General features: G+C 33.4%; 1 protein-coding gene across 1 annotated transcript in view; it reads left to right on the top strand.

The window, feature by feature from the left end:
- The window catches only part of LOC126967235 (uncharacterized), a 272,244-nt gene that overhangs the window by 234,244 nt on the left and 10,586 nt on the right, over nt 1-27,414 (top strand). The window contains exons 5-6 of the mRNA XM_050811726.1: nt 22,749-22,947; nt 24,641-24,747. Of these exons, the coding sequence (XP_050667683.1) occupies nt 22,749-22,947; nt 24,641-24,747 (306 nt within the window). The remainder of the gene's footprint in view (nt 1-22,748; nt 22,948-24,640; nt 24,748-27,414) is intronic.

Below are 27,414 nucleotides of genomic sequence, written 5' to 3' on the forward strand. Positions count from 1 at the left end.
TTTAAACATTTATTGAACGTCAATATCTACCACCCATTGGAAAAGTTATGTCTCAGACCTGAGAAAAACGGGCGGAAGAAACTTAGCGCACTCATTATTTTTGTTAATTTTTGTAGCAATAAAATTTATTGCATTGTTACCATTTAACATCTTTTGATAATTCTAATAAATTTCTTTACATATTTGTTTTATAAAACCGTCGAACAAAAGACTAACTCGATTTTATATGTTTTTGTACATACATATCATAAAAAATTTAAAGTGTGAATATTCGGTGGTAAGAATGTAATTTATATGAATCTCTTATGATTTATGATATAAGAATATTATCTAGAGATATAATATAAAAGTTTTAGACATATCGTTATTAATTAACATACAGGTATTATATTCTACTTTGCCTATTTTTCATGCAATTTCTGATATTTTGTTCATTATACATAGGAGTACATTTCTATTGAAGAATAAAACATGAGATAAGAAACAGTTAAGATTGAATTGATTTTTAAAATAATATCAATTTCTTGAATAATACTTGGCTTGAATAGTACTACATACCATAATGTACAAACAATTTCGACCTATATTATAAACATAAACATGAAATACATATAAAATAGTGTGAATGAGAGAAAATTAGTAATAAAAGTTCAAGAGTTTATCAGTATGAAATATAACATTTGTAAATGACATGTTTATTCTTCAATCATAATCATAGAACAACCAAATAACCATTATCTATTAAAAAATCTCAAACAAAATGATTTAGCGCCTGTTAATAAAACTTATCATCTCAATAGGAAATAGTCACGAAAGTTTAACCAAATGGTACAAACAGATTGTCTTGTTAATAAATGACGTCATTCATGACCTCACAGTGAATGTTCTTGACCCAAATTTATGTATTAGTCAAAGGCTTCATTGTGGGATACAGCAACACGTGCGGCGCTCGTTATTCCTGTTGGCTGACCCGAAACACGTCTTTACCGAACTGTGAACGTGACTTGAATTACCAAAACACTATTGGCTAGTGATTTAAAAATCCCTTTTCACTTTTTATAACCAATTGTGCTTTAGATATTTTTATATAAAATTTTCGAATATATTTTAGCGCCTTGGGGAATTAATCACAAACACATGAGACACTAAGTTAAGTGTGAGACACGCAGTGCGATATTAATTGTATCGCGGTATCGCGTCTTAGCATGTTTTTGAAGCGTTGCTCCTACTAACGTTGTGTATTTTGAGCTGCTGAGTCGTCTGCTGCAACCGTCACTGACTGCAGTTTCAAAATGTACAATGCCCGGACGAGATATAAACTACATTTTAAGCTCCACATAGGTAGGGATATTGAGATATAATATAGTCTATAGACCAATATTTGTCTTATTCCAAATTGCAGAGTTGCTTAATAAATAAATGCCGAATGCCTTATATTTAAAATCTTTGAAGTGCATTCAGCCGAATAGCAATATAGCGAATTCAGGTAAATAGCAGATATTAAGCGCAGAACGCGAAAATAGTCGAAAGGCATGTTGTTTCATCCAACGCGTACCACCTGACGACAAGCAAGAGTAAGCAAGCAACATTGAACGAAAAATAGTGTGCGGAAATTATATGAAACTTCTTCCAGGAAATACTTGTTCTTGAAATGTTTATCATATAGATTCTCTATAACATTAGCCAGGTTTCTATCACGATTTTTTCTTTATTTTTATAATTTATGAGTATATATTATGAACAGCGAAGGGTTGTACTGAATTTTTATCTTGAAATCATGTACAAATACAGTATAGTACATGAAACAATGTACAAGTAACACCACCAGTTTTTTTTTTTTAGAAAGATGCGTTTAAACTACACTATCACGTACGAGCATTTTTGAAAAACAATTTAATCTTCTAATAATACAATTATATAAAAATTAGATATATAACTTATACAAACTTTGAACTATGGTCGAATCATGTGAGCGCGAGCTCTAGTATTATTAAATACTAGCTAAAGTATAATTCACGCGATAGTTTTATAAGTAATAAAATATTGCCTATATTATAGCCTGTACATCATTTTGTTCTATTGTCAATAGTTTTTGCAGCGCACGCAAAAATAGGTTTTCGATTTTACACCTTGTGTTACAAAATAGCAATTTTATTACGGATCCCTAATTTTGAAAAAAAAACATAGCCTTCCTCGATAAATTGGGTACCCAACACTGAAAGAATCATTCAAATCGGACCAGTAGTACCAGAGATTAGCGCGTTCAAACAAACAAACAAACACTGCAGCTTTATAATATTATACTAGTATAGATGTGTTAGTTGGGACTGTCTATGATATAATGTTTCTTGTAGTTCTCAAACGAAAATAAGATATGAAATTCCATCCGGGGTCAAAACGAAAATCCTGTGATAATTTCTCGATGATCACATGTTGTCTCCAATACTTTTTTAAGATTATATTACACCGTCTCAGTCATAAACATATAAAATACACCGACATTTTCAAATTAGAAACGAAACTTATCTGTCACCACTTATGGATCAATGTTTAGACATTTGTAAGATAGGTCTGTCAAATAATTATTGCATGAATAAATCAAAAGATTGGCTCGTTTAACTCATAATTCTAATCATAACCCGAGTTCGTTGAACCGGTAGGATTCCTAGATTGATATATATCACTATCAATATTGCAAACCACTAGTTTTAAACAATTTGTTATGGCTTAAAGTGATCACCCTCACTTCTGGGATTAATTACACAAATAAAAATTTTAAGCCGCAACCTGAGAGTTGAACAAAGCACACAAGATTTGTCAACGATACGTCACTCGAACGGTTGGCTTAGTTGAAAGAGCGCTCGCACGGAACGCGAGAGGTCGCGGATTCGAGTCCCGCATCGTTCATAATTTTCGTTTTCAAATTTTTTGTGTGCACTAGTACTTATCCCATTCACGAGATTATTATAACCACGGACTATATAGAAGCGATTATCATATTTTATTAATGACAGAAAAACAATAAAACATATTATACTTAATTTATGGTATTGATCTATTCATATTCATACGTGACTATCATGGGAAAAATAGTGCAGTGGATTCCCCTTGCCTTCTGCACCAGTCATTTCAGAAGTTATTTAGTCTTCAAGGCCGCTGTAGCCTCTTCCAACCGGTTTCCCAGTCAGGTGTATGGTTATACCGCCATTAACTCGGTCGCCATATCCTCGTCTGTTGTCTAGCAGGGAGCACCACGGAGCGGTAACACGCCATATGGCACGCCACCCCGCCGCCATACGGCGCGTGCAGGTGAGGTTGACAATTGGGTCGGATAAGGTGTTAGTTCCGTTCTCCCCTTACTCCCCTCGTTGACGAGGATATGGCGGGACAGGAATATCACCAAAGCTACTAAAGTTCAGTTAGTAAGATCTCTAGTGTTTCCCATACTACTATATGGTGCCGAAACATGGACAGTCAAAGAACGAGAGAGACAAAGGATTGACGCACTAGAAATGTGGTGTTGGAGACGAATGCTACGAGTATCTTGGACACAACGCCGCACAAACGTCTCGATACTTGAAGAGCTCAAGGTGAAAGAAAGGCTTTCATCTATAGTCAGAGCCCGTATCCTCAGATACTTCGGACATATCACGCGACGTGGAGAGCATGCCATAGAGAGACTTGTTGTTCAGGGAAGGGTCAACGGCAGTAGGTCAAGAGGACGCTCCCCTATGCGCTGGACAGACCAGATCAAAGCCTTAACCAATACTCCCCTCAACACATGTGCCAGAGAAGCAATAGCCAGGGATAACTGGCGTAGAACCGTTCGTCGTTCGACGTGACCACGACTGCTCTGTCAAGAGTAATCCGACGAAGAAGAAGAAGAATGGTATTGATATTTGCAAACAAAGTGTTATCTTAATACATTATTATCATTTTCAATTATCTTTTCATAACTATATTGCTATTCTCAACCTATCCAATCAAAGTCAGATGTAATCTAAGCCACGGCGAATTCGTGATCACGAAGCAATCAATCAAACCTCCGTGACTCTTGAGCTAACAGTAACGCGATGGTCTGAACAAACAAAGACTTGATGTAATTTTATATAAATATACCTCGTATATTGATATAATGGCAATATTACTGAAGTCAACTCAATGCTTGAAAGAATGATCACATTTCGAAGTTGGCATTGAAAAAGAAACCGAGTTAAAAATGCAATCAAAAATGATTCAAGGGGAAATATAAGTTTTCTATAAATTGAAGCCATTAATTAAGCCAAGCTTATTGGTCATCAGATAACTTTTATTCAATCTGATTGTTAAACTAATCTGTAGTAATATTTTGTGAAAAATATACTTTTTATGAGTCAGTGACTACAATTTTTATCTGTCTGCCTGCCTGTCCTGTAACTCAAGAACGACTTGCACGATCTTGATGAAATAGGTGGTTAACCACCTATTTAATCAAGATCATCATAGTAGATCAAATCCAATCAAATCAAAATATTTTATTGCAAGTCACGTTATTACCAAAAGGGTTACCATTAGATAGGTACACAATATGTGACTGCAAGGGCATAGCAATGTTTTATATAAAATAAATAAGATTTAAACAAAATAATATTTAACAGTAAGAATACAGAATATAATACAACTATTATTATTAGTATAACTATTTATTTTCTATATAATCTAAGAATATTATAACTAACTCACAGTAATAAAAAATTCTAATTAACACAAATTGTAATTAAAAAAATCGGGTAAATCATAAAAGTAACTAAATAAAGAAAGCTTCTCTTTATTTTTAATTTCATTTGGGATGTACTTATACATTTTTATTCCCATATGGTGAGGGCTCGATGACACTAGTGACATACTTGTTGATCAAGTGACTAACGACCGTTTCCAATATTCAGTCTATCTCTTACTTGAGATGAAAATCGTAACTATCTTTGACTTTTCTGTCCCAATAAACTTATTGACGGTAACTCACCTTATCCGTACACGCTGCAGCTGTCTATCAATGGGACGACGTATAGCTTACCAGCGATAGAAGTTTGTATGGAAATAGCAATTCACGCAACATTAGATGTTGACGTGACAAAATGAGAAAACTAACGAGCTATAACTTAAAACTTAAAATAAACAAATAAACCAAAATGATTAAATTCAATAAACTTTGCGCTGTTAAATTGTAACGAGAATCAACTTTCCTCAAAGTCTCAATCCGGAGCATTTTTTATTTTCTTTTGTTTTTTTTTTTATTTTAAATTTTGAGTAGTATTGTACTCCAAATATTTTTGAAGTATGAAGATCTACCGACATAAGGGAATCTCGGCCTCATATTGAGCTTACACTAAGTTTTGAGCATGTTATAGCTTGCTGTTCCAAAAATGACGTCTTTACTAGAGTTATTTATTATATATGACACAATCCGACATCATTCGAGAATTATCCTTAGGGTTGTTAATATGTAGAAGCACAATGGATTTATTCAGAAACATTCATTGAGTCATTTTATAGTGAACAGTCAATGCGATATTACAAGCGATATCATTTTATTGTTATTGGTGATTCGTGTGAAACGAATCATTGGTGCCTATTAAGTAGTATATCTACTACTGGCTGATGTGAAGAGTAATTAATTATTGGCGGAATTATACTAGTGTTTCCCGGAACATGTAGTTCTGACACGTAACATTAATCCTGACAAATGACAACTAATAGCATCATTAACTATCACATGAGAATTAATGAACAACGAGTAAAGTTTGGTCTTCCAGATATTATAAACAATAAAAGGTGCACCATTGCATCTACTACTAAACAAAGTATATTACGTTTTATTGATATAAAAAAGTCATTCTTCATATTGTCAAAATTAAATGATAAAGTATACTAAAAAGCAGGGTTATACAATATTTTTGTAAGAATCTCGCCTGGCCTGTGGTAGATTTTGGTAGAGTTTGGTTATGTAAATTTTTCAATACAAGTTCCTGAAAATATGTAATTTTACACAAAAAGAATACTATTTACTACTCTGTAGTAGGTTGAGCATTTGCGTTGTTAAAGTTTACATGGAGTAGAAGTGCATTTTTTTTTTGAAGTTTGTCAGACCTAAATTAAATTTATTTTCGTCGTCAAATCGTCAAAGTTATTTTTAAAGCCACACAACAGACAGAATGTCACTTGAAATAAATGATGAAATATTAATTTAAAAGAGAGTCAATGCATTATTTAGCCACTTCTTTAACCTCTTCTGAAGTGGTGGTAAATGGTAAAAAGATAAAAACTAAAATGTCGTTTCCTTGACCTAAATTAATTGTATGGCTGTAACGCGCGTGAATTTAGGTACTTTTTATGATTAATTAAAACATAATATATTTAAACATAGATATAATATGAAAATTGTGTAACTACATGTTATCAAAAAGTTGATTTGGTTATTATTTAAAATCGTGATGACCTTTCGTAAAATATTTATGCCGTACTAAGGGTTTTCCTTTTTAGAAATAAAGGATTTTTTCTATCGAATAACTCTATGGTTTAGAGAAATACATAAAAGTTTTAAAACCTTAAATGTCTTATTTTTAATTACATACTTTCACGATAACGTAGCGGTACATTGGAGCGTTACATTTTATTTGTAAAGCACATTCATTTGTATTCAAACTCAAATTCAAATATTTTTATTCAAAATAGGATGTGAAATCACTTATTGAAATTCAAAAATCCACCACCCATTCCAAAATGAATGCCTCAGGCCTGAGAAGAATGGGCGCAACAAACTCAGTGGGCTTTTTTTTTCCATCAAAAATATGTTTTACAAATAAAGTAACATTTACAAAGTAACATTGTACAATTAAACTTATTATTTAATAGCCTGAGGGCGGTCGCTCCATTCCCAATCTGTGGTATCATTAAGAAAGTCATTTATGTTATAGTAACCTTTACCACACAAACGTTTTTTAACAATTATTTTGAATAACGTAACACCTTTGTTTTGAACATTTTCTGGGATCTTGTTGTAAAAGCATATACATCGCCCCACAAAAGACTTACTTACTCGATTTAGCCGAGTAGTAGGCATCATCAGTTTATGTCTGTTCCTGGTGTTAACATTATGGTTATGACAGTTTCTGGCAAATTCACTTATGTGCCTATGAACATACATTACATTATCAAGAATATATTGAGAAGCAACAGTCAAGATGTTAATTTCTTTGAATTTTGCTCTCTATGATTCTCTAGGACCTAGGTTATAAATAGCGCGAATAGCCCTCTTCTGCAGCACAAATATTGTTTTAATATCGGCAGACATAATACTATGGAAATAACTAAAGTATACTAGTCGCGCCGTATCTATGTCAGTTAATTGTCTAATCTTTTTAACCGCGTATGCTGCAGAACTAAGTCTGTTCGCCAATCCTTCAATATGGCCCCATTGTAATTTGGAATCTAGAGTTATGCCAAGAAATATAGCAGATTCCACCGGTTCTATCACCTCTCCGTTTAACAAAACATTTTCATTTACATTCTTGACATTTGGTACGGCAAATTTAATGTATTTAGTTTTCTTGCTATTTAACAATAGGTTATTAGCGCTAAACCAGTACACGATGCCAGATTAAATATCGTTCACTTCGTCATATATAGCTTGGTTTCTTTTCACTTTGAAAATCAGTGAAGTGTCATCCGCAAACAATACTACCTTATGTTTTTTCTCTATAAGATTAGGAAGATCATTTATATAGATAAGGAAGAGGAACGGTCCAAGAATAGACCCTTGTGGTACCCCCATACTGAGAGGAGTCCCAGGAGATCTCCTGCCATTCACGTCGACCCTCTGAATTCTATTGTTTAAATATTAAGTCAGAAGATCAAGCGCAGTTCCTTTTATGCCATAGTGGTATAGCTTCCTGACCAGCGTTGAATGTTGAACACAATTAAAAGCCTTAGATAAATCACAGAAGATGCCAAGTGCATTCTGCGATTCCTGCCAGGCATCAAAATTATTCTTGATCAGCTCAACATCTGCATCCGTTGTGGAACGTCCCCTAGTAAAGCCAAATTGTTTCAAATGAAGTAACTTATGAGAGTTAAAGTAAGTAAGCATTTGGCTTTATGCATTTGGCATATTCCAAAAAATATAACAATTTTTCCTTGCAGATTAGACAGAAGATTTTTTGATTCAAAACATTTCTTAAATGCTTTTCGTAATTCCCAACAGCGTGTGCCATATCCCACGTGTCTTCGTATTTCGGGATGATTTACGAGGGATCAGTTGACCCTGAACGAGAAGTATCGCTTACCGAGGGGACACAAACACCTGGGGTTTCTTGTCACTCAGACCGTCATACCTGGCTTACGAGGATAATTTCATGTATCAATTGCGTATCGAAATATATATCGGATATTTTATTGACTGTGGAGGAAGGTGTAACAATAATTCATAATATTTCTTACCGACGACGCCGCAGTAGATTTCTTTTTTTTTGTTAGTTTTCAAAGAGCATCAGATTCTTTTTTATATTAACGGGTACGTAGATTGATGGCAACTTCAGGTTCTTGCTGGAAAGTCTAACGTACATTAAAAGGTGTATTGATGAGACTTTTCATAACATGATCTACAACAGCCTGTTGATAACACTTTGGCTTTTTTGACTCCTTAATAGGACACCCCCCAACATAACCTTGACTGACTTAATATAAATAAAATAAATAATAAATAAGTAAGCTTTACTGACCTGTGAGCTTACACTTTTCTGTTTTGCTTATTAAAGTGCATAGCTGGGGTAGCAAACATTTTGATCTAGTCTACTATTTTTAATGGTAGGGATTGATTTAGGCGATGTCGTGTATGTCGACGATAAGCACCAATCTTTAGGTCTTTATACTGAATCCGTTTAAATAACTTTCATTGCAGTGTTTTCGATGACCCTCCCAGACAGTTAAATTATTTCCTATATTTGAACAATCACCGTCATATTTCAACAATTATACATACAACCTTAACTTATTATAGATACTTCTAAACCTTACTCATGAATCACTCCATCTTTTAAGCCGAATTAAAAAAGGTGGAGGTTCTCAATTCGATTAGTATTTTTTATGTTTATACGATACAGCTATTACACTGAGATTTATGATTCGATTTCAGTGATTTTTCTTTAGTTTGATGCAGAATGTTGGCCATTTGGTTCTATAAAAAATTTACATAGTTTGTGGCACTGTCTAGTAGTATAGGTTTGTGATTATATATTAATATAATTGAACCGTGTCCCGATAAGTGGGCCTTAGACTACCCGTCATTCATAGCTAGCACACGTTCTTCACGATATTTCAGTGTCTCACAAGAACGTGAAATAAAGTTTCGAACAGTATTTTTAGCATTTTTGCGTTGTCGGTTCCTTTATTGCGTTACCGTTTCTTCAGATCTCTATTATTTAACGGCCGTTTTCAATAAGCTATCTATCCTTAGTTTAACTTACTAGAGGTAGACAAATCTATCCTTTTACGCTTACTTACATTTCAATAACCTATTGACAGATAGCATTGGACTATAACTAAATTGGACATAACTGTGGATAGATAAAATCTTGACATTAAACGGTGACAGCAATGTATCCGCAAGTAACTAAGGATAGATAGGTTACTGAAAACATCCGTTAGACACGCGGCACCTGTCGTAGGCCTACCCACAGCTACTTAAAAAAAGTACTATTTAATATATACCATTATTTAATATGTACCAGTATCTAATGTGTACCATAAAAAAGAACGAAATGTTTTAGTTTACCTGATGTAATCTAGAAGAATCCCACTGTAGTGTACAGAACAACCTATTACAGACACAAAATAAAAAAAAAGCAAAAAACCGACATAAAAAACTAAAAAGTATAAAATAACTAAAAATTTTATTTAATACACCTCCTATGCAAACCTAAAACCTAATATTATTTTTTATGTTTGAAGTCGGTGCCAAGCCAAATGTAATAGCAGGTACCAACACTCGCCACGCGTCACTTTGAGCGGGATAGTTTCGTCTAGAACAAAAGAACCCAAGCGGACAAAAGTCGTTGATAATTACAGTAAGTACAGCATACTTACTATTATTAATATTTATTAATATTTATTAATATTTAAGGTGTTAGGTTTGCATAGGAGGTGTATTAAATTATTTAACGGTTTTTTAACGTAGTGTTTTTTTAGTGTAAACTATTTAAATCAGTAGTTTTTGAGTTTATCGCGAATAAACACACAGACGGCGGCGTCGTGTGTCTATTCGCTTGGCGGAGACTTTGTATTATATAGTAGTAGATATAGGTAAGCAATATTAATAATTTAAATTTCGTTTGTTTGAATTGGTTCAAGATTAATGCTACCGGAATGAACACTCATACCATTTGGATAATATTAATAGTATTTCTGAACCATTGTTTTGATCACCAAATAGATTATCAAAGATAAAATTAATATATGTATCAGGCGGTATGGCAGAAGGTGTGTATCCTTCCGGCGAATATATTATTATCATTCTGTAGTATAAACAATGCGGCGTCACTGTACAACTTTCTGCTTCCGTTCCCAAGTTCCAAACAACGCAGTGTTACAAACAACAAGTTAAGCTAGATATTGAATGGAGAAACCGTAAACAAACAGCTTTTGAAACTGTGATTGTATTGCTTATAAATTGTATACACTTTCAGATTGAATACGCAATTTAAAATACATTGTGTTCCATCGTTACTAAATGTTGATACCACAGACTTACAATATACTAGCGTATAGACAAACAAAGCGTTCAAGAAAGAAGAATATCTCTAACGGAGATGCAGCAAGATATAAAAGCTCAGCTAATGTTTTATCTAAGTCGTACACTGTCAGCTACGCTTGACATTAGATTCTTATGTTGAGAATCAACCAGGCTAACGGACACATTGATAAGTCAAAATTAGTAACGTATTATCGGGCTGTCGGGTTGTCTAAGCGTTAGTATATTCTAATCCTATGGTAGGGATATTTTTATATACTTTTCAGCTTTAGTGTGCTATCCGCGTAGTGCTCTAATACGATCTAATTTATCTCATTCCCAGAAGTAATGGCGTTGATTTACGGCCGTTTTAAATAACCAATCTATCCTTAGTTTAACTTACTAGAGGTACACAAATCAATCCTTTTACGCTTACTTACATCTCAATAACCTATTGACAGATACTATTGGACTATAACTATATTGGACAAAACTATTGATAGATAAGATCTTGTCATTAAACGGTGACAGCAATGTATCCGTAAGTTAAACTAGATAGGTTATTGAAAACGGCCGTTAGAGAATAAAAAGAGATAAGTATTTAAGCACACAGTAAGTCATTAGGTCTCTCATGAAGTAAGGCGTCCTGTCCTAGTTTCATAAAGGCGAGGTTAATAATACGAAACACAACTATTTTATGTTCCATATTCATTAAGTACTTAATATAATTACATAACAATGTATAAAACTATTATTATTAGCCTTTTAATAGACAGTTTATCATTCATAAATATCTCTTTTTCTCCATTTCTTCGTGTCTGGTTACCAGTTAGCAAAGGCATCCTCACTTTTCTCCATTCCTGCCTTTCTGTAGCCACATACCCCAAGCTGTTCCTGCAATCCGTCCTTTTTTGTCATCCCATCTATCCTGGGTCCGCCTTTTTCCATTCCTTGTTCACTAATTTTTGTCCTCATTCGAGGTATATCTCATTAATCTATATTATATTAGATTATAATTATGTATGTGCTCTGGTCAATCTCGCTTAATCGACTTAACTTAGAACACAATATCAGGGGATAAATAGCCTATTTACTCTACAAAAGGTTGTGAACGCTTAGTTCTGAATAAAAGGGACCGTACAGCTATTATAGTCGTAGTTAGTAATATGTTCAGTGCTCCGTGTTGGACTAGAAGTACAATTACCAGCGCCGGCAGACGTGTTGATTGCACACTACGGTAATCACACCATTACAGATAGTGTGTTTGACAGCACTATCGGAACGATAATGGAAATTTTCGAAGAATCTATATTCTGGGTCGCTACGAGTTTGATAATTAACGAACTGTCTTCCTTACACAAAACATCTGCTTTAATGAAGAAATAATTGACCAACAACATTACACATTATTTTTGGGAAACTTATAAATGTTGAAAGAGTTTTATTTTTACTGAGAAGCGGGGCTGTGGATTGAATTAACTGGCTATTCTATTGTCCCACGTGATAAATGATCTAAAATCTATTAAGTTACATAAAAAGCAACGGGAAATTGCCAAATTCATTGTATTATTCTGTCAATGTTATGTAAGAGAATCACGCAGCCCACGGTTACTCCTATGTGAATGTAGTTTAAGTGTACCGTGTATGGAAAACTAAACATACTACGTGCCAGTGAAATCTCTGTACAGTCCATTTTTAATGCATGTAGTTTATTTTTACCCTCGTTCTAGTATAAGGATTGTGTAATTCATATTATTTATACAGTATTATTTTTATTTAAAACATAATGCAAATAAAATACAAAAACTAGAGAATGGTTTATTTCAATTCAATTGCAATATTGACAGCTCTGTCGGAGGCTGTGTGCGCAGAAACTTATTCGATATTCTAGGTGGCAGCTTACTTTAAAAGTTCTCCTGTATACGTACCGGGCCACGGGTAAGTTGTGCAAACCATTTGAATATCCGAGCCAAATACAAAACCTGAGGAAATGTTCTGATAGTCTACACTTTGTGAAGTGTATCTATTTTACTTTATAACTCGACTGCAAAGCTGTTGATTTTCTTATGAATATAAACATATACATATATATGTGGCATTCATACATTGTTGTGGTTTTAAGGTTGGAAGTGAATTGAAACTGTTTTTGGTCGTATTTTCGTATAATCATTTAAAAAATTTCATATATAATTTATGAAATCTAAACTTTGAGAGAAACAAAAACGTAATAATCTGTTCTATGCCACTTCCACTCCCACTGATGTTATCATCAGATTTCAGCTAAGAACTGTGGCTGAGATGAAACCTGCGCCATATAAAAAAAAATGTGTGCGTGAATGTAATTTGTCTAAAGTGACTTATATGTAATATATCCTTCATATATTATAATATAAAAGGCAATGTTTAAAAGAAAATGTGTGTGTTTGTGTATGTCGGAGAATTAGAATATAAAAGTGATGTGGCCTGTATGATTATATTCTACTCTGTGTATTAGGCTGAACTGATGGCGAACGTCATCTTTCAAAGTGTGTTTGAAGTTGTCACTGTGTACGTCACTGTCGGTGACGTGATTGAAGTTAGTTATTATTGTCCATCAGTAGAGCGCTCATTTAGAAGTCGCATTCGTCTTCAATTTAGCGCCCGCGCCGGTTGTGCGCACTGATCGACTTAAAACAACATGGAGGATACCAACACCGTGACGCCCGATTTTTGATCCAAATAAATCTCCGAGATGTATATTATTCAAAAAAAGAACGAAAGAAGAAAAACAATGAAAATTTTAAAGAACATCGAATTTGCTATAGACTGACGTGTAGGTAACACTCGTCTAACGGGCTAGTGTTTTAAAAAAATATTTAGAATATTTATTTCCAATTAATTTATAGAAATCGACGGTCCACTTGATTATGTAAAACACATCTATAAGTATATAGAATAACATTCTTTATTATCAAGTATTTCAAACGTTACAGATATTCTACAGAACAACTTTACCTTGAGTGCGGTTTACTCTCTGTGAGGAAACTGTTTCTGAAATATGTTTTAATCAAAAAACATAAAGAAGTACCATATCTCGTAAATAATAAACAAAGTAGGAGGCAACCTAACGTAACCAAAGTCCCTCGAACAAAAACAAAGTTTGCTAGCGCACAATACAATAGTCTCTCAGCTCAAATTTACAATAAAATAAATAAAAAACTACATATCCACTCAAAACAATATAACGATTGTAAAAAAATCGTAGAGAAGTGGTTAAAGTCTCTCGACTATGAGGCAACGGAGATTTTACTTAAACAACTTAAATAATGTACAGAGTAAAATAACTTATCCAATGTTTACATAGATCAGACAGAAAATATTCCACACGCACTTAACATATATACACGCACACAACACTCACAAAAACACACAGTATCGCACGCACACACACACTCACACATAGTTACACATATTTATCATTTATGTTTATAATAATAAAAAGTGACTTACATGTTCGATAAGAATTAAAAATCGTAATTGTAATCTTTGTCGCTGTAATTGTTAAGGTGTTCAAAAGTAACTTTCCAAATATTTAAATTGTTAATTTATATTCATTTCATAACCTTTTTAAATTTATATTCATTTCATAACTTTATTATTATTTCACCACCATGTCAATAAAACTTTTGTTAAATATAACACATTGCTGAATTGGAAGAGCGGAGACACCTGGTACAGGCATTATTTGCTTAAAAGGTGACTCCGGCCACTAGCTGCTGTAAACTATGATTTTAAGAGAAATAAATTATTATTATTATTATTATTATAATACGAAAATTGATCCAAAACATTAAAGCTCTTTCTGTTAAACAAAAATAAAAATGCACTTATTACTTAACTAAAATAAAAACATAAGTAACGTTAATAACAGGGTTCTTACTGCATAGTAACATTTTACAATACTTAGCTATATTAGCTTATTTATTATATTTGTTTAATTATTTTATGTATTACATAAAAATAAATGTATTTATTTTATTGTATGTATTGTTATACGTGAACTCAGGATCTCCTCGCGATTGTCTTCCGAATGTCTGCGCAGAGTTTTAGAATACTTCGGTCACATCGCAAGGAAGGACGATGGAAACCTTGAGAGGCTCATTGTGGTCGGCAAAATAGATGGGAAGAGGTCTCGTGGACGCAGTCCAACACGATGGTCCGATCAGATCCGCTCCGCCCTCGACTCTACGGTTCACAATGCCTTTCACACCGCCAGAGACAGGAATAGATGGAGAGCAATCATACGTGAGAAAGTGATACAGAGGGGTGGTCACGACCCTCAGTACTGAGGATTACGACGCAGGGAGAAGGATGTATTGTTATAGTGATATTAATCCATCATCCAATAATAGGCTAGCGCTTACTAAAATGGCATTGCTTGCGGCGCCGTCGTGTATCGAGTCGTCGCCATGTTCATGAACTATGGCTAGTTTAAGTTTAAGCCTATTTAGCCTAATAAAGTTTATTTGGCCTTGACTTTTAAAGCGTTGACATAAGGGTTAATTCTTGATAAATAATCCTAGTATTAAAATATGTATAAGTATAAAATTTCGAATTTGTACTGAAAAATGGAAATTCGTTTTTTTTTTTAATTTAACATAATAATAAATCAAAATGATTACCATTATTATCTATGAAAGCATTTTGTACTGCCTCTTGAGAAGAAAATTTTTTACCACATAGAAAATTGTCCACATAATGAAAAAATGGTAGTTCGTTGGAGCAAAGTCTGGCGAATAAGGAGGGCGACAAATGGTGTCTAATTGCAGTTCCTGTAGATTTAAAGCGGTTTCTCGTGCTGTATGAGGTCTCGCGTTATCATGGAGCAAGAATGGTGAAGATCGATTCATGAGTCGGGGCTGTTTCACTACTAGTTTAGCTATCATTGTTCGGAGTTCGGCACAGTAGACATCTGCCGCTATTGTTTGACCAGATCGGACAAAGCTATAGTGAATTATAGTATGCTGAGACCACCAAATGGTTATCATTACATTTTTTTTGGTAAGCTTTGCTTTAGCACACTGTTGCCGCGTTTGTCCTGGGGTCAGCCATTGCATTTTTCACTTACCGTTATCTGAAAGAATCCACTTTTTAGCGCAGGTCACAATTGAATCCAATATTCCTTCACTTCTGTATCGATTCAACAAGGCAACACAAGTTTCAAAACGAGTTTCTTTCTGCAGATCAGTCACATCATGAGGCACCCATTTTTTATTTTATTTTATTGATTTGACACAAATGAGTCAATATTATTGGTAAGGTAAATTTAAACCATGCCGCTAATTCCTGGGTAGTTTGGATCGGTATAGGTACCATGTGAAAAAAGTTTTATTCAAAAATCTCTAACCATGAAAGTTCTATGTAAATTCGAAGCACCTATTACAATAAAACGGCAATTTCATACTTTTATTATTTATAAAAATATGAGCGACAGCTAATTCTACTCCCAATGACGATTAGAAAAATGTTTTTAATGTGTGTAAGCCACATAAAAAAATTCATTGTTAGTAAAAAATCAAGATTTGTTATCGTTATGCTATATTCTTGATATCTTTTTTATGTTACTTCAGTTTTTTGGTTGATAATTCAAAAACTAATGATATTTGAGAAATTGAAAAAATAGTTTGAAGAGGAGGATGTTTCGAATAACAGGAAATGTTCCGACTTTCAGAACTGTACCTCTATTATTATTATATAGGCGTAATGTCACTAAAATATAATGTAAGTACAATATAAAATATTCTCTTAAAAATTTGAGTCAACTATGAAATCATCTAGAAACTTAAAATGAAATAAAATGAAATTTATTTATTGCATCAAGTACAGTATACATTATAGATCTTAAATTTATTTTAGTCTCCTATTTAAATTAGCACGCAACAAGTTTCTTAAAATTTAAAATTATACTTTAAATTTGAAACAATAAATTCCCGCCCAAAAAAATTTCAAATACTTTTATTGTTGTTAAGTAATTTTTTTTTTCAATATCCGTGTTCATGAGAAGCGACATAAAAGTTACACAACAAAATACAAATCAGACAAATAGATGTTGATAAGTAGGCAAGTATTTGATTACTTTAAATTTTTTTTATTTTATTACAATCGAAGTAACTTATATTTGTGTTCCGTATATTGTGTGTTTGGATGTGCCCAAGTCCAACTCGACAGTGCGCAGTGTATTGAGTCTCTTTGCATATTCTACGTCATATTTCACGACAAGTATTTAGAAGAATTGTTCTAAGTAGTAAACGATCAGCCCAATTATTAACACATGGCAAAACTCAAATTAAATCAATCAGATAATTTTTACACGCTTTTTATTAGCTTCACCTGTATGTTTGTATGTTTGTAATCGACTTCTTTGGGCGCGATTTTGACCCACTTGAAACGGCTAGATTTCGTTCAAACTTTGTAGATTTATCGAGGACCGATGACATTACACTAATTTGACAAGATTATTCCATTATTCAATATGAAAAATAAGATTTTTGCCAATTTCTATAATTTTAGAATAAATAAATCACTAATAAGCACCATCTAGTAATTTATTGTAAACTACAAAGGAACCGCACGGCATGTCAAGACAGTTCCACAAAATTATAGTATCTAATTCGTTTAGAAGCGAATAGATGGCGGTGAATTTGTGTTACTCGCCATCTAGCAGCATTTTAATAAACTCTTAAGGCAATTATGAAATGATATCATGGAATATACGCGTATACAAATGATTCTGTAATGATGAAGTAATGTTATTATTAATGCGTGATTTAACTGAGCTACTTATTATAAGAGCTAGTTCGGTGATCTCCGGCTAGCTGAATTAAGTGATCTTCCAATTAACTAAAATATTTTTATTCGCAGATATTAAAATCCCTACATTCAATCTAAAAAATTTAACTAAAAAATTAAAAATAAATAATAGTTTAAAAAAAACTAAAAACACACTTTATATAAAATTCAACTATAAAACAGAAAATAAATATTAAAAAATTTAAATTGAAAATAGTGTAAAAAAATATATTTCTATGTAAAAAAAAGCATGGGGTGCTTTTTAAGATATTATCAAAATAATAATTCTTCTACACCCCACGCTTTTGTTTATAACTAGCTTTATAGCTCACATTTCATTTATTGCTTGTCATTACGTCATCATAGTTAGGAGTCTGTGGAAAATTAAATCCCCAAGTCCAATCAAATTTATACGTAGGTAAGTAGATAGTATGCAATTTCCCTGAAATAAGGAAAAGCTTTTAGGAAAGTGTTTGGCTCTGCATTTTCCGCTTTATAAAGAAACCACAGAGCGACTGAAACGTTAGGTAAGCACAAATTCGCGCTGCCGTCTGCAAGCAGGTTTGTTAGTTCAGCCACTATTGTGTTCATTACCTCAATAGATTAAGATAAAACAAACACATATTTATTGCCCTGTTCACTGTTGTTATATATTGCCGTACACAAAATATGAACTAATGGATGAAATTTGGCACAGGTCCGTTATTTATGTTTATATTTGCACGAACCTTTCCTATGCTATGTATTTTTTTTTATATTTTCATAACATTTAACTTTTTAACCATTTTCCAAACATAGCGATCGATTTTTCAAAATCTCATTATCTACTCAAAATCTAATAATAGTAATCTAATAGATTTAACATTTCTCCTAACACCAATTCACCATAGCTAAGAAGTAAATATTTAAAGTCTAAAGGTAGAATTAGTTTAGAGTGATCATAACTTGTTTTAACACTTTGATAAAGCTCTATAATTAAAATATACCTGTCGCAAATTTGAAAGCAAATTGGAGTTGGAGCTATCCTATCAAAATTAAACGACATGTCCGGCCACATATGGAATATTGCTGTCATCTCTGGTTTGGCGCACCCCAGTATCAGCTCGATCCATTTGACCGCGTGAAACGCAGAGCAGCTCGAATTGTCGGGGACCCAGTGCTCTGTGAACGGCTGGATCACTTGGCGTTGCGTAGAAACATCGCTTTATTGTGTGTCCTCAACCGCATTTATCATGGGGAATGTTCCAAAGAGCTGTTTTCATCTGATTCCTGCCGTCGAATTCCACCTTCACATGACACGCCACAAGTTAGGATATCATCCCCACCATCTGGATGTGTGGCGGTCCTTCACAGTGCGGTTTTCAAGGAGCTTTCTTCCACATACTACAAAGCTGTGGAATGAACTTCCTTGTGCGGTGTGTCCGGGACGATAAGACATAGGTACCTTCAAAAAAAAGCGCGTACACCTTCCTTAAAGCCCGCCAACGCTCCTGTGATTCCTCTGGTGTTGCAAGAGAATGTGAGCGGCGATGATAACTTAACACCAGATGACCCGTACGCCCGTTTGTCCTCATTTTCCATAAAAAAAAGACAGTAAGAAATAAAAATCGTCTCAAAGGTTTTTCTGTTAACTCCGCCCACACAGCCCGAGGCGATCCGAGATACAGATAGCTAGTAACTGTCTGCTCTTACCAGATTATTCATACAGATTTAAGCTTTTAATTTACCCTGAAATTTACATTTCGAGTTTCAAGCCAGCCAACTGACTGCAAGTTTGTAATTATGAAAGACATGTCGACGATATTCTTAATTACTTTAACTTGAGAAAATTACCATAATGCAGGCTGCAGACTTATAGTTTCACACATAAATTTTGGAAAAACGAACGAAAAATAATATGTTGTCAACATTGGTTTATACAAAGAAAATATTATACACAATATTTGTTAATTTTGGGTTCAACCCCTTCAAGTGTCGCCAGTAAATTTCCGTAGGCTATTCGTTATTTATATAAGGGTAGGCTGCACGTACGATAATGTAGGAGGACATCATTTTTAAATATGTAACTTAACGGCCAAGAATAAACCCAATTTCATCCTAGACTGCGATAATCTAATACTGTGTTAGACCGCCACCGCTCATCTTTTGAATAAAACTGGATCAGGCATATCATTATGTAATCACCACCTGTTAAGTGTTTTAAATTGCAACATGGCGTGAAAAACATACTAACAGCTTATTGTCCATCGCAAACAACACTTTATGTAACAATTGAATTAAGCGATAATAATACAAAACACACACGGACAAAAGTAAGACGATTTGTTACTTCAAAATACTCTGAAAGGATTTAATGCTTGCGAACTTTGCTAATACATTTAAGTGTGCTCTAAAGTTGGAACTTATTTGCGAACCTTTATCAAAATAACTCAAACAAACAGCCTTGGGTCTATTGTTTCCAACTTTGAATAATAAACCTTATCACGATACTTATTTACTTATTTTCTTAAATAACATTCAATGTTTTTAACTCACAACACAGAAGTGGGGTGTTCATGTTTATACGTGCCTTTAACTTCGTCTGTCTTGTATCCCAAATGAATGGGTCGATGTTGATTTGGTTTTTCAGGCAAACTTTCATTTAAAGATTAATTTTATCCAAAAATAACGATCTTAAAGAAACTGTAGTTCAGTAGGCAATAGGACGAGTAATTAAATAGGTTTTAAGTCTAGGGACATTATATAATACATCTAGATGCTGTCCGCGTAAAATAAAAAAAAAGTACTCCATGCATAGTTGAAACTTCTTCTTTTTGAGTCTACGTATCTGAGTGTAACGTGTGATTATAACTATTACTTTTTTTGTTTGAATCTTGTTATATAATATTTCAATAAGTGTGCTAACAATCAGTGACGATCAAATTGACTTCTGAGACATGGCATCAATACGTCGATCGTACCGGGACCACTACCGTGGTGACCGTGGTGCCTATTAAACCACTGACGCTTCGTGCATTACATTTCATTTTTTGTAAATAATTGACAATGACCCTTTTATGTACTCTAACGCCTTCACGCATTTGACATTTGGCAGCACATTGTAAACTGAATCGTAATTATTCGTTTCTTAGTTTAGAAGCATTGTGGTGACCCTTCTCCAAAAGCCACACCAGAAAGAATAGAATAGAAACAACCGCAAGATTTAGAGATTGTGAATCATGATAATAATGATAATTATAACCATGTGAAAATTGATGTATTAATGGATGAAAGTATTGTATGCATAAATATATTAAATTTTATAAAGTTAATAATATGTATTTGTATTTTTTTTTTTATTTTTACTAATTTTATATTAACTTTATTTATCGGCGTCGACAAACAATGAAAATTAATTCTTACAAGCTAAGACACATAAACATGTAATGCTAAATGTAGCACCATCAACGTTAACCACAGACTGTAGACAAAAAATGTAAATAACTACACTAATCGTTATTTTTATTAAAACCAAGGGAAAATTTTATTTATTTGGTAATATTCTAAAATTAGACCCAAGTTCAGATGTCAATCCTGAAATGTTTGAATAGTATGAAACATTTTAAGATCATCAACATAAAGCAAGGGGTTACAGAAGTGAAAGCATTTATTAAAAATATCTATTGTTTTTGTATTATTTCGTACATGTATTTGCATTATTATGTTAAACAACGCAATAAAAAATATATCTGTACTAATACATTAAATAATAAAAGTTAAAAGCTAAATATCTTCACAAAATTCCAAAAATAATCTTTGTAAGTATGTAAAGACTTAAATTCTGACGAGTTTTAAAGGAATGTTAAATAAATTTATTTTGCTACTGTTGGAGATTCGTTCACATTCAGCATTTAGTTTTTTATCTGACAAGGTAACTTTTCACTTTAAACCTACATGTTAATTTACAGTAAGTACCAAATATTTGAGCAAATACTTATCCAAGCTCTTAATTTCCCCTCATTTCCTTTAATTTATTCTTTAACTATCTTTTAATTATTATATTTAACTATATTTTATTTTCTTTAACTCTTAATTTAAAAGCCAATTAAAAAACAAATATTGACGATATCGTCCGTTCCATGATTCCCAAAATCCGTAGACAATCTCTAGCCAGGAATATCGTTAGCAAAGAAAGTTTATTCGTGCAGCTTGGAACAATTCCAAGAGAAACTTATGCGCTTTAGACTCGATTGCACTTGCTCCAATGATAGCAGTTTGTCCAAATTAAGTTCAAACGGGCGTGACATTACTCTATCGTTCCACTTTTATTGTTCTTATCTTAACATTTGTTAAACACTCTGGAATTGGGTTCGGAAACTTTTACTATCTGATTCCCGTTAATGTTCTGAACGCTTGGTTTCTTCTTTAATGTTAGGCTGTCTTATGACTTCTTCTGTTTCAGATATTCTATCTTCAGCTAATGGCCAATTTATATATTAAGCGAATCCTAAGTTTGATCGGTTATTGATTGTTTCAATAACCGATCTACAGAACGTTTTCAAAGTCTTTTATGGAAATCTTTTTTAGCTTAGAAACTCTATGAATGTTACATCTTATTGAGTTGAAAATTAAAATAGATATATTTAAATGCATTTTCTGCATCGTTAAAATTAATCTTATTTGAAAGCGACCGTTTCTCTTTTAATTTCTTTAAGTTTAAGGACCCAACAACATGCAGTGACAGTTTACTTTTTCCAAAATACTAAGTTCAGGAATGTAAGAAAGTCCTTTCCATAGGTTGGTGGATCATTAAATAATATTCCTTGAAAGCTTTTGACGATTGTGTTAGTGGCACGCGTACTTTACATAAGTGGGGCAAGTAAGCTTTTATTTAAAACTCTACTCTAGCAAATAGAAAATAAAATAATAAATAATTCTGGCAAGAATACCTTATGTTGATAACCGTACGTTGTACGTAGCACTAACCACGTATTTTGACAAGAATTTAGAAAAAATATTCAAATTTTGTGCTCAGCTGTGAGCCGTTGAATACTTCTTTAAATATATGCTAATCCAAAATATCAATCCAGTTCAGGTCGAACCCATGGGCAACAATTTAATAATGTAGGATGAGAGTAATTGCAAATCAAAAACCCGTAATACAAATTATTGGTTTCAGGATGTAATACGCTTAGAAACTCAATACTGGTCTCTTGTGGAGATCCCAAAGCAAGAGAAGGCTGAGACCGTTCCAGCCTTTGTGCTGCGAGCGTGTGCTATCATGGAGAAGACACAGAAGTCTGGTGAGGGCGTCAAGACCTCGGCCAAGTTGGCTGAAGAAGCTGCCGAGAAACGCGAACGCTTGGAAAGACTCAATGGTAACATAGCATCAAATAAAATGCTGAATTTTTTAGCATTTACTTTTTCAGCGAAAGAGCTGTACGCTTGTACTTAGTAGTTATATCACGCATATAACAGAGGGTAAATAAAGTCTAGAATACAAATAAAATAAACGCTTTCTTCATTCCTATTTTCCGCGTCCATAAAAGATTTTGATATTTTTCATGACACAGTGACAATTCTGAAAAAAAAACTAACCGCACATTTCTGTTTGTAAATAATAATAATATGTTAGTTGATATTCATACAAACTATTTCTTCGTTATATTGTATCTATTATTGTTAGTAATCTGCTTAAAATCCTTGTTAAATTTGTAGGTCGAACTGTATTTTGTATTTAAATTAATGTCTTGCAATGAGAGTGGTGTATGCACCAGTAACTGGCATTCATACCAGATTATAAACCTATAAGACCATAATTATTTTTAATGTTTTGTATGTAATGCTGTTGGTGTGTCAATAAATAAATAAATTCCTATGAGTCAAGCTCTGAGTGCGAAAATGACGATAGAGAAATTAATACTACATTTATTGTAATATTTAGTAGTATAATATTATTTATATTTATTATAAGCTATATTTATTATAAACAAACTGTGCATTTAAAAGAAACTGAAAATTTTTTTTTTTTTGAATTTATACACAATAACTTTCATGTTTTTTTAAAAACCATACCGTGCCTAAGGTACATCCAAGTGACATCAGAAATCTCAGATTAACTGGTATGGGCTGTAGGTACCTATTTAAGTATAGAAAATCAATCGAAAGTTTTTGGTTTAAATGTGATAGTGTATACATTAATAAAATCTATACAATACCTATTACATGTTTATTTCATTCAAGAATACGACGGCGACATTAAATGAACACACGGGTAGAAATACTTAACCTAATCATAAAAAAATAAATCTAAAAATTATAATTATTAATTTTCAAACAACAATTTTTTTTGTTTAAAAAACAAAATTCTAATCACCCAATTTGGTGGGCGCTACTCACCCACGTGTTCTGAACGGCTACGGCGCGGCGGGGCGTAGTACAGGCATGTGTCGGTTCCTTCGGTACTAGATTACTAACAGAATGTTCCGAAATGATATTATTGAAAATTTATTTTTTAAGGTGAAATACTTACTTTTATTTTTTGAATTAAATTTTTTATGGTCAAGACCTACGCGTGCGTTTATTTAAGTCGCCATTGTAGCTCTACGCTGTATACTTAAATGAAAATATACAAAAGAATTTTATGCATTTCACGTCTTTAGATAAGCACATTCGTCGCGTCCACGTATCTAAGATTAATTTGGATTAACTAGGAAGTAAACAAGAGTAATTAGCGTTGATAATTAATAAAGTTGTTAATTGTAGGTATCTCCAACTTCAATGGTATCAATTAAGTATTTGACTTAAGTTATTTTCTTAGAACTTCATGCACGTAGTTTTGTCTACATTTGGCACAAGTTTTCGTTTCTTGTACAATTAAGTTTTATTTGCTGACAAAACTAGTTCAAAGTAACTATGACAGGCTAGGTACCTTTATTATTAACTGAATTGATTTTTTTTATTTAATTATAAGGTTTAATATTTACAAGAAATATTTACAAGAAATGTTTGTGAAATTTTGTGTCATCTTGAGATGTAAATGAAATAAATAGTTATATTATTTATTTTCAGATATGACAACATCACAGATAGAAACGGAGAACACACAAATGACAAACGATCTATATCGTCTGTTGAAAAAATACACGGGATTAAGAAATTTGATACGCGAGCTAAAGGTAATTATGTCATTGACAAAGTTCAGAATATATTGTCAGTCACGTGTCCGATTTGTACACGACCATTCAATACTGCTATCGGGCTGGGCATCCATAAACGACGGGCCCACCCGGTGCATTCGAACGCCGAAGCCGCCCCTACAGATAGGGTAAAGAGGAGGTGGAGCGATGAAGAGTTGACGATGTTGGCGCGTACTGAAGCGGGATTAATTGTGGAGACCGGGAAGTGCACCAATATTACCCTGGCGGCTCGTCTCTCAGGTTCCGGAAGGACTGTGGAGGCGATTAAGGGCCAAAGGCGCTCCGCTGCGTACAAAAGCAAAGTGCTCGAGTACGTAGAGGAGATGCGGATTGCGGCCACCGTCAGGGAGGTGGAGCTGTCCCGCGAAGCAACGACGCCCGTGGAAGACCAGCCGACAACCGACTCTAAGAGTGCAAGCCACTGACCTTGATGAGCCCTTCGCCGAATTGACTTCGGATAGGCCAGACGCGTCGGAACTGCTTGCCAAACTACTCTGCGAGAGGGAGGCTGATCAGATTCTGCTTTCTTAAATTACAAAATAACATTTATAATATTTAAATTCATTCAATGCGATCAATTTTTTTTTATATATTATTTATTTAAAATACAATGTAGTTATAGCTTACAATATAATATATAATAGAATAAAAAGAAAGGAAAAAACCGAATAGGACGTATTTAAATAGTGATTGATATTAATATTGGAGAGTTCCTGTGCAGTGCATAAAATGGGTCACCAACTCAGGATTATCTGTGACGCGGCCGTGGCTATGAAACAGCACTGATTTTCAGCGGTGCCCGTTTAACTCTGGAGATTATGCTCTACATTTAATAAATAATTCGTTATAATGTATATACATAAATGTCATATAATGTTCGGTAATAAAATATATAAGTAGATGTTTTAAAAAAAAATTAGTATTAAATGAAACAAAATATATCAACAAGCATATTGTATCTATGTTACTGGACTACACCTGCTATATTTTCATCACCAATGCTACCAAAGCTGGTGTTTTTGTCGTTCCGACAATCGTGACTTACATTTCCGGTGAAAATTTTTGACAGTACGTAATTCACGAAGAGGGGGTAGAAAATTATTCCAGCATTTGGTTGCATTGTAACGAAAGCTTCCTCTAAATGCAGTACTATGGTGTTTTATGGTGCGACAACGACTCCATATTGAGAGATTCTCTTTTAAAATAAGTGGCATTTAGATCCGTTAGTCAAGTCAATTTACTGAATAGGTAGTACGGTACTTTAGCCTTTATAACACCGAAAAGCATAACTGCAAAGTGGATTTTTCTGCAGCCACTCGTGGTAAGAACTCCGGCATCGTACAAAAACGGGATTAATTTTTTTTTAGTGTTTCCGTTTAATAAATGATAATAATTTAGGTACTATTGACATTTTTGATTCGAATTGATGTTTTTATATTTGAATCGATTTTGGGAAGATCACATACACTGAAACCAGTCTCATAAGAGTATTTTTAAAAACTAATATACATCCTTATAAACCCTTATCCCACAGTATGTGGAGTCGGCATTATGCACATATACCATCGCTGCCGCGGCCGCCAGGCAGCCAGAGCCATTACAGTTTGTTTGTTGTATCGATCGAGTTGTTACTCTCCACTTCATTATAGTTATTATTACTTATATTACAATATTTATATATTACAATAGTGCCATGTTTTGTAATGAACTACTTACAATTTAACGTTTTTACTTGCGTAAAGACTTATTTGCATACTTTTGGTATAGTTAGGATAAGACGTTTTATATTTATTTATTTTGATTAAACTTTTGTGGTTTTGTTATATATTATTTATTACTGTATATAATATATGTTGAAATACTTAGTTGTAATTACTACCCGTGTAACCCAAAACAAACAAAACAATGTTTTTATTCGCGTACAATAATGTTGTTGCACATAAAAATGTAAATCGTTTGATTAATAAATACATCGTTATATTTAACCGACTTCAAAAAGGAGGTTCTCAATTCGATTAGTATTTTTTTATGTATGTACACGGCCGGCGGCCGCGGCAGCGATGGTATATGTGCATAATGCCGACTCCACATAATGTGGGATAAGGGTTTATAAGGATGAAAATTAAGAGTTTTTAAAAATACTCTTATGAGACTAGTTTCAGTGTATGTGATCTTCCCAAAATCGATTCAAGTACAAAAACATCGATTCGGATTAATAAATTTATTTAATTTATTAAACGGAAACACTAAAAGTAATTAATCATGGGATTAATATCATGGGGTTATATGGATAACTAACTCCGTTTTTGTACGATGACGGAGTTCTAAACATGAGTGGCCGCAGAAAAATCCACTTTGCAGTTATGCTTTTCGGTGTTATAAAGGCTAAAGTACCGTGTAGCACGTATTCTACTCCTACGACTTCTCGATGACTACCCCTGGTTGAGCTAGGGATGCTATGATATTTGTTTGAAGCGAAGTAAGAATGAAAGATTGAGTCAAAGATGAAAGGTTGAATTTACTACTAATTAAAAGAAATACTTTACAAAATGTAGAATGAAATGAGCGTCTATACAAAGCAAAAAATAAAGCAAGCGGAAAGCTGTGAGCGCGAGGTAAATAAATGCGCAGAATGCGTGGCGCGGG

This window comes from Leptidea sinapis, chromosome 12, assembly GCF_905404315.1.
Source record: "Leptidea sinapis chromosome 12, ilLepSina1.1, whole genome shotgun sequence".
Classification (NCBI taxonomy): Eukaryota; Metazoa; Arthropoda; class Insecta; order Lepidoptera; family Pieridae; genus Leptidea; species Leptidea sinapis.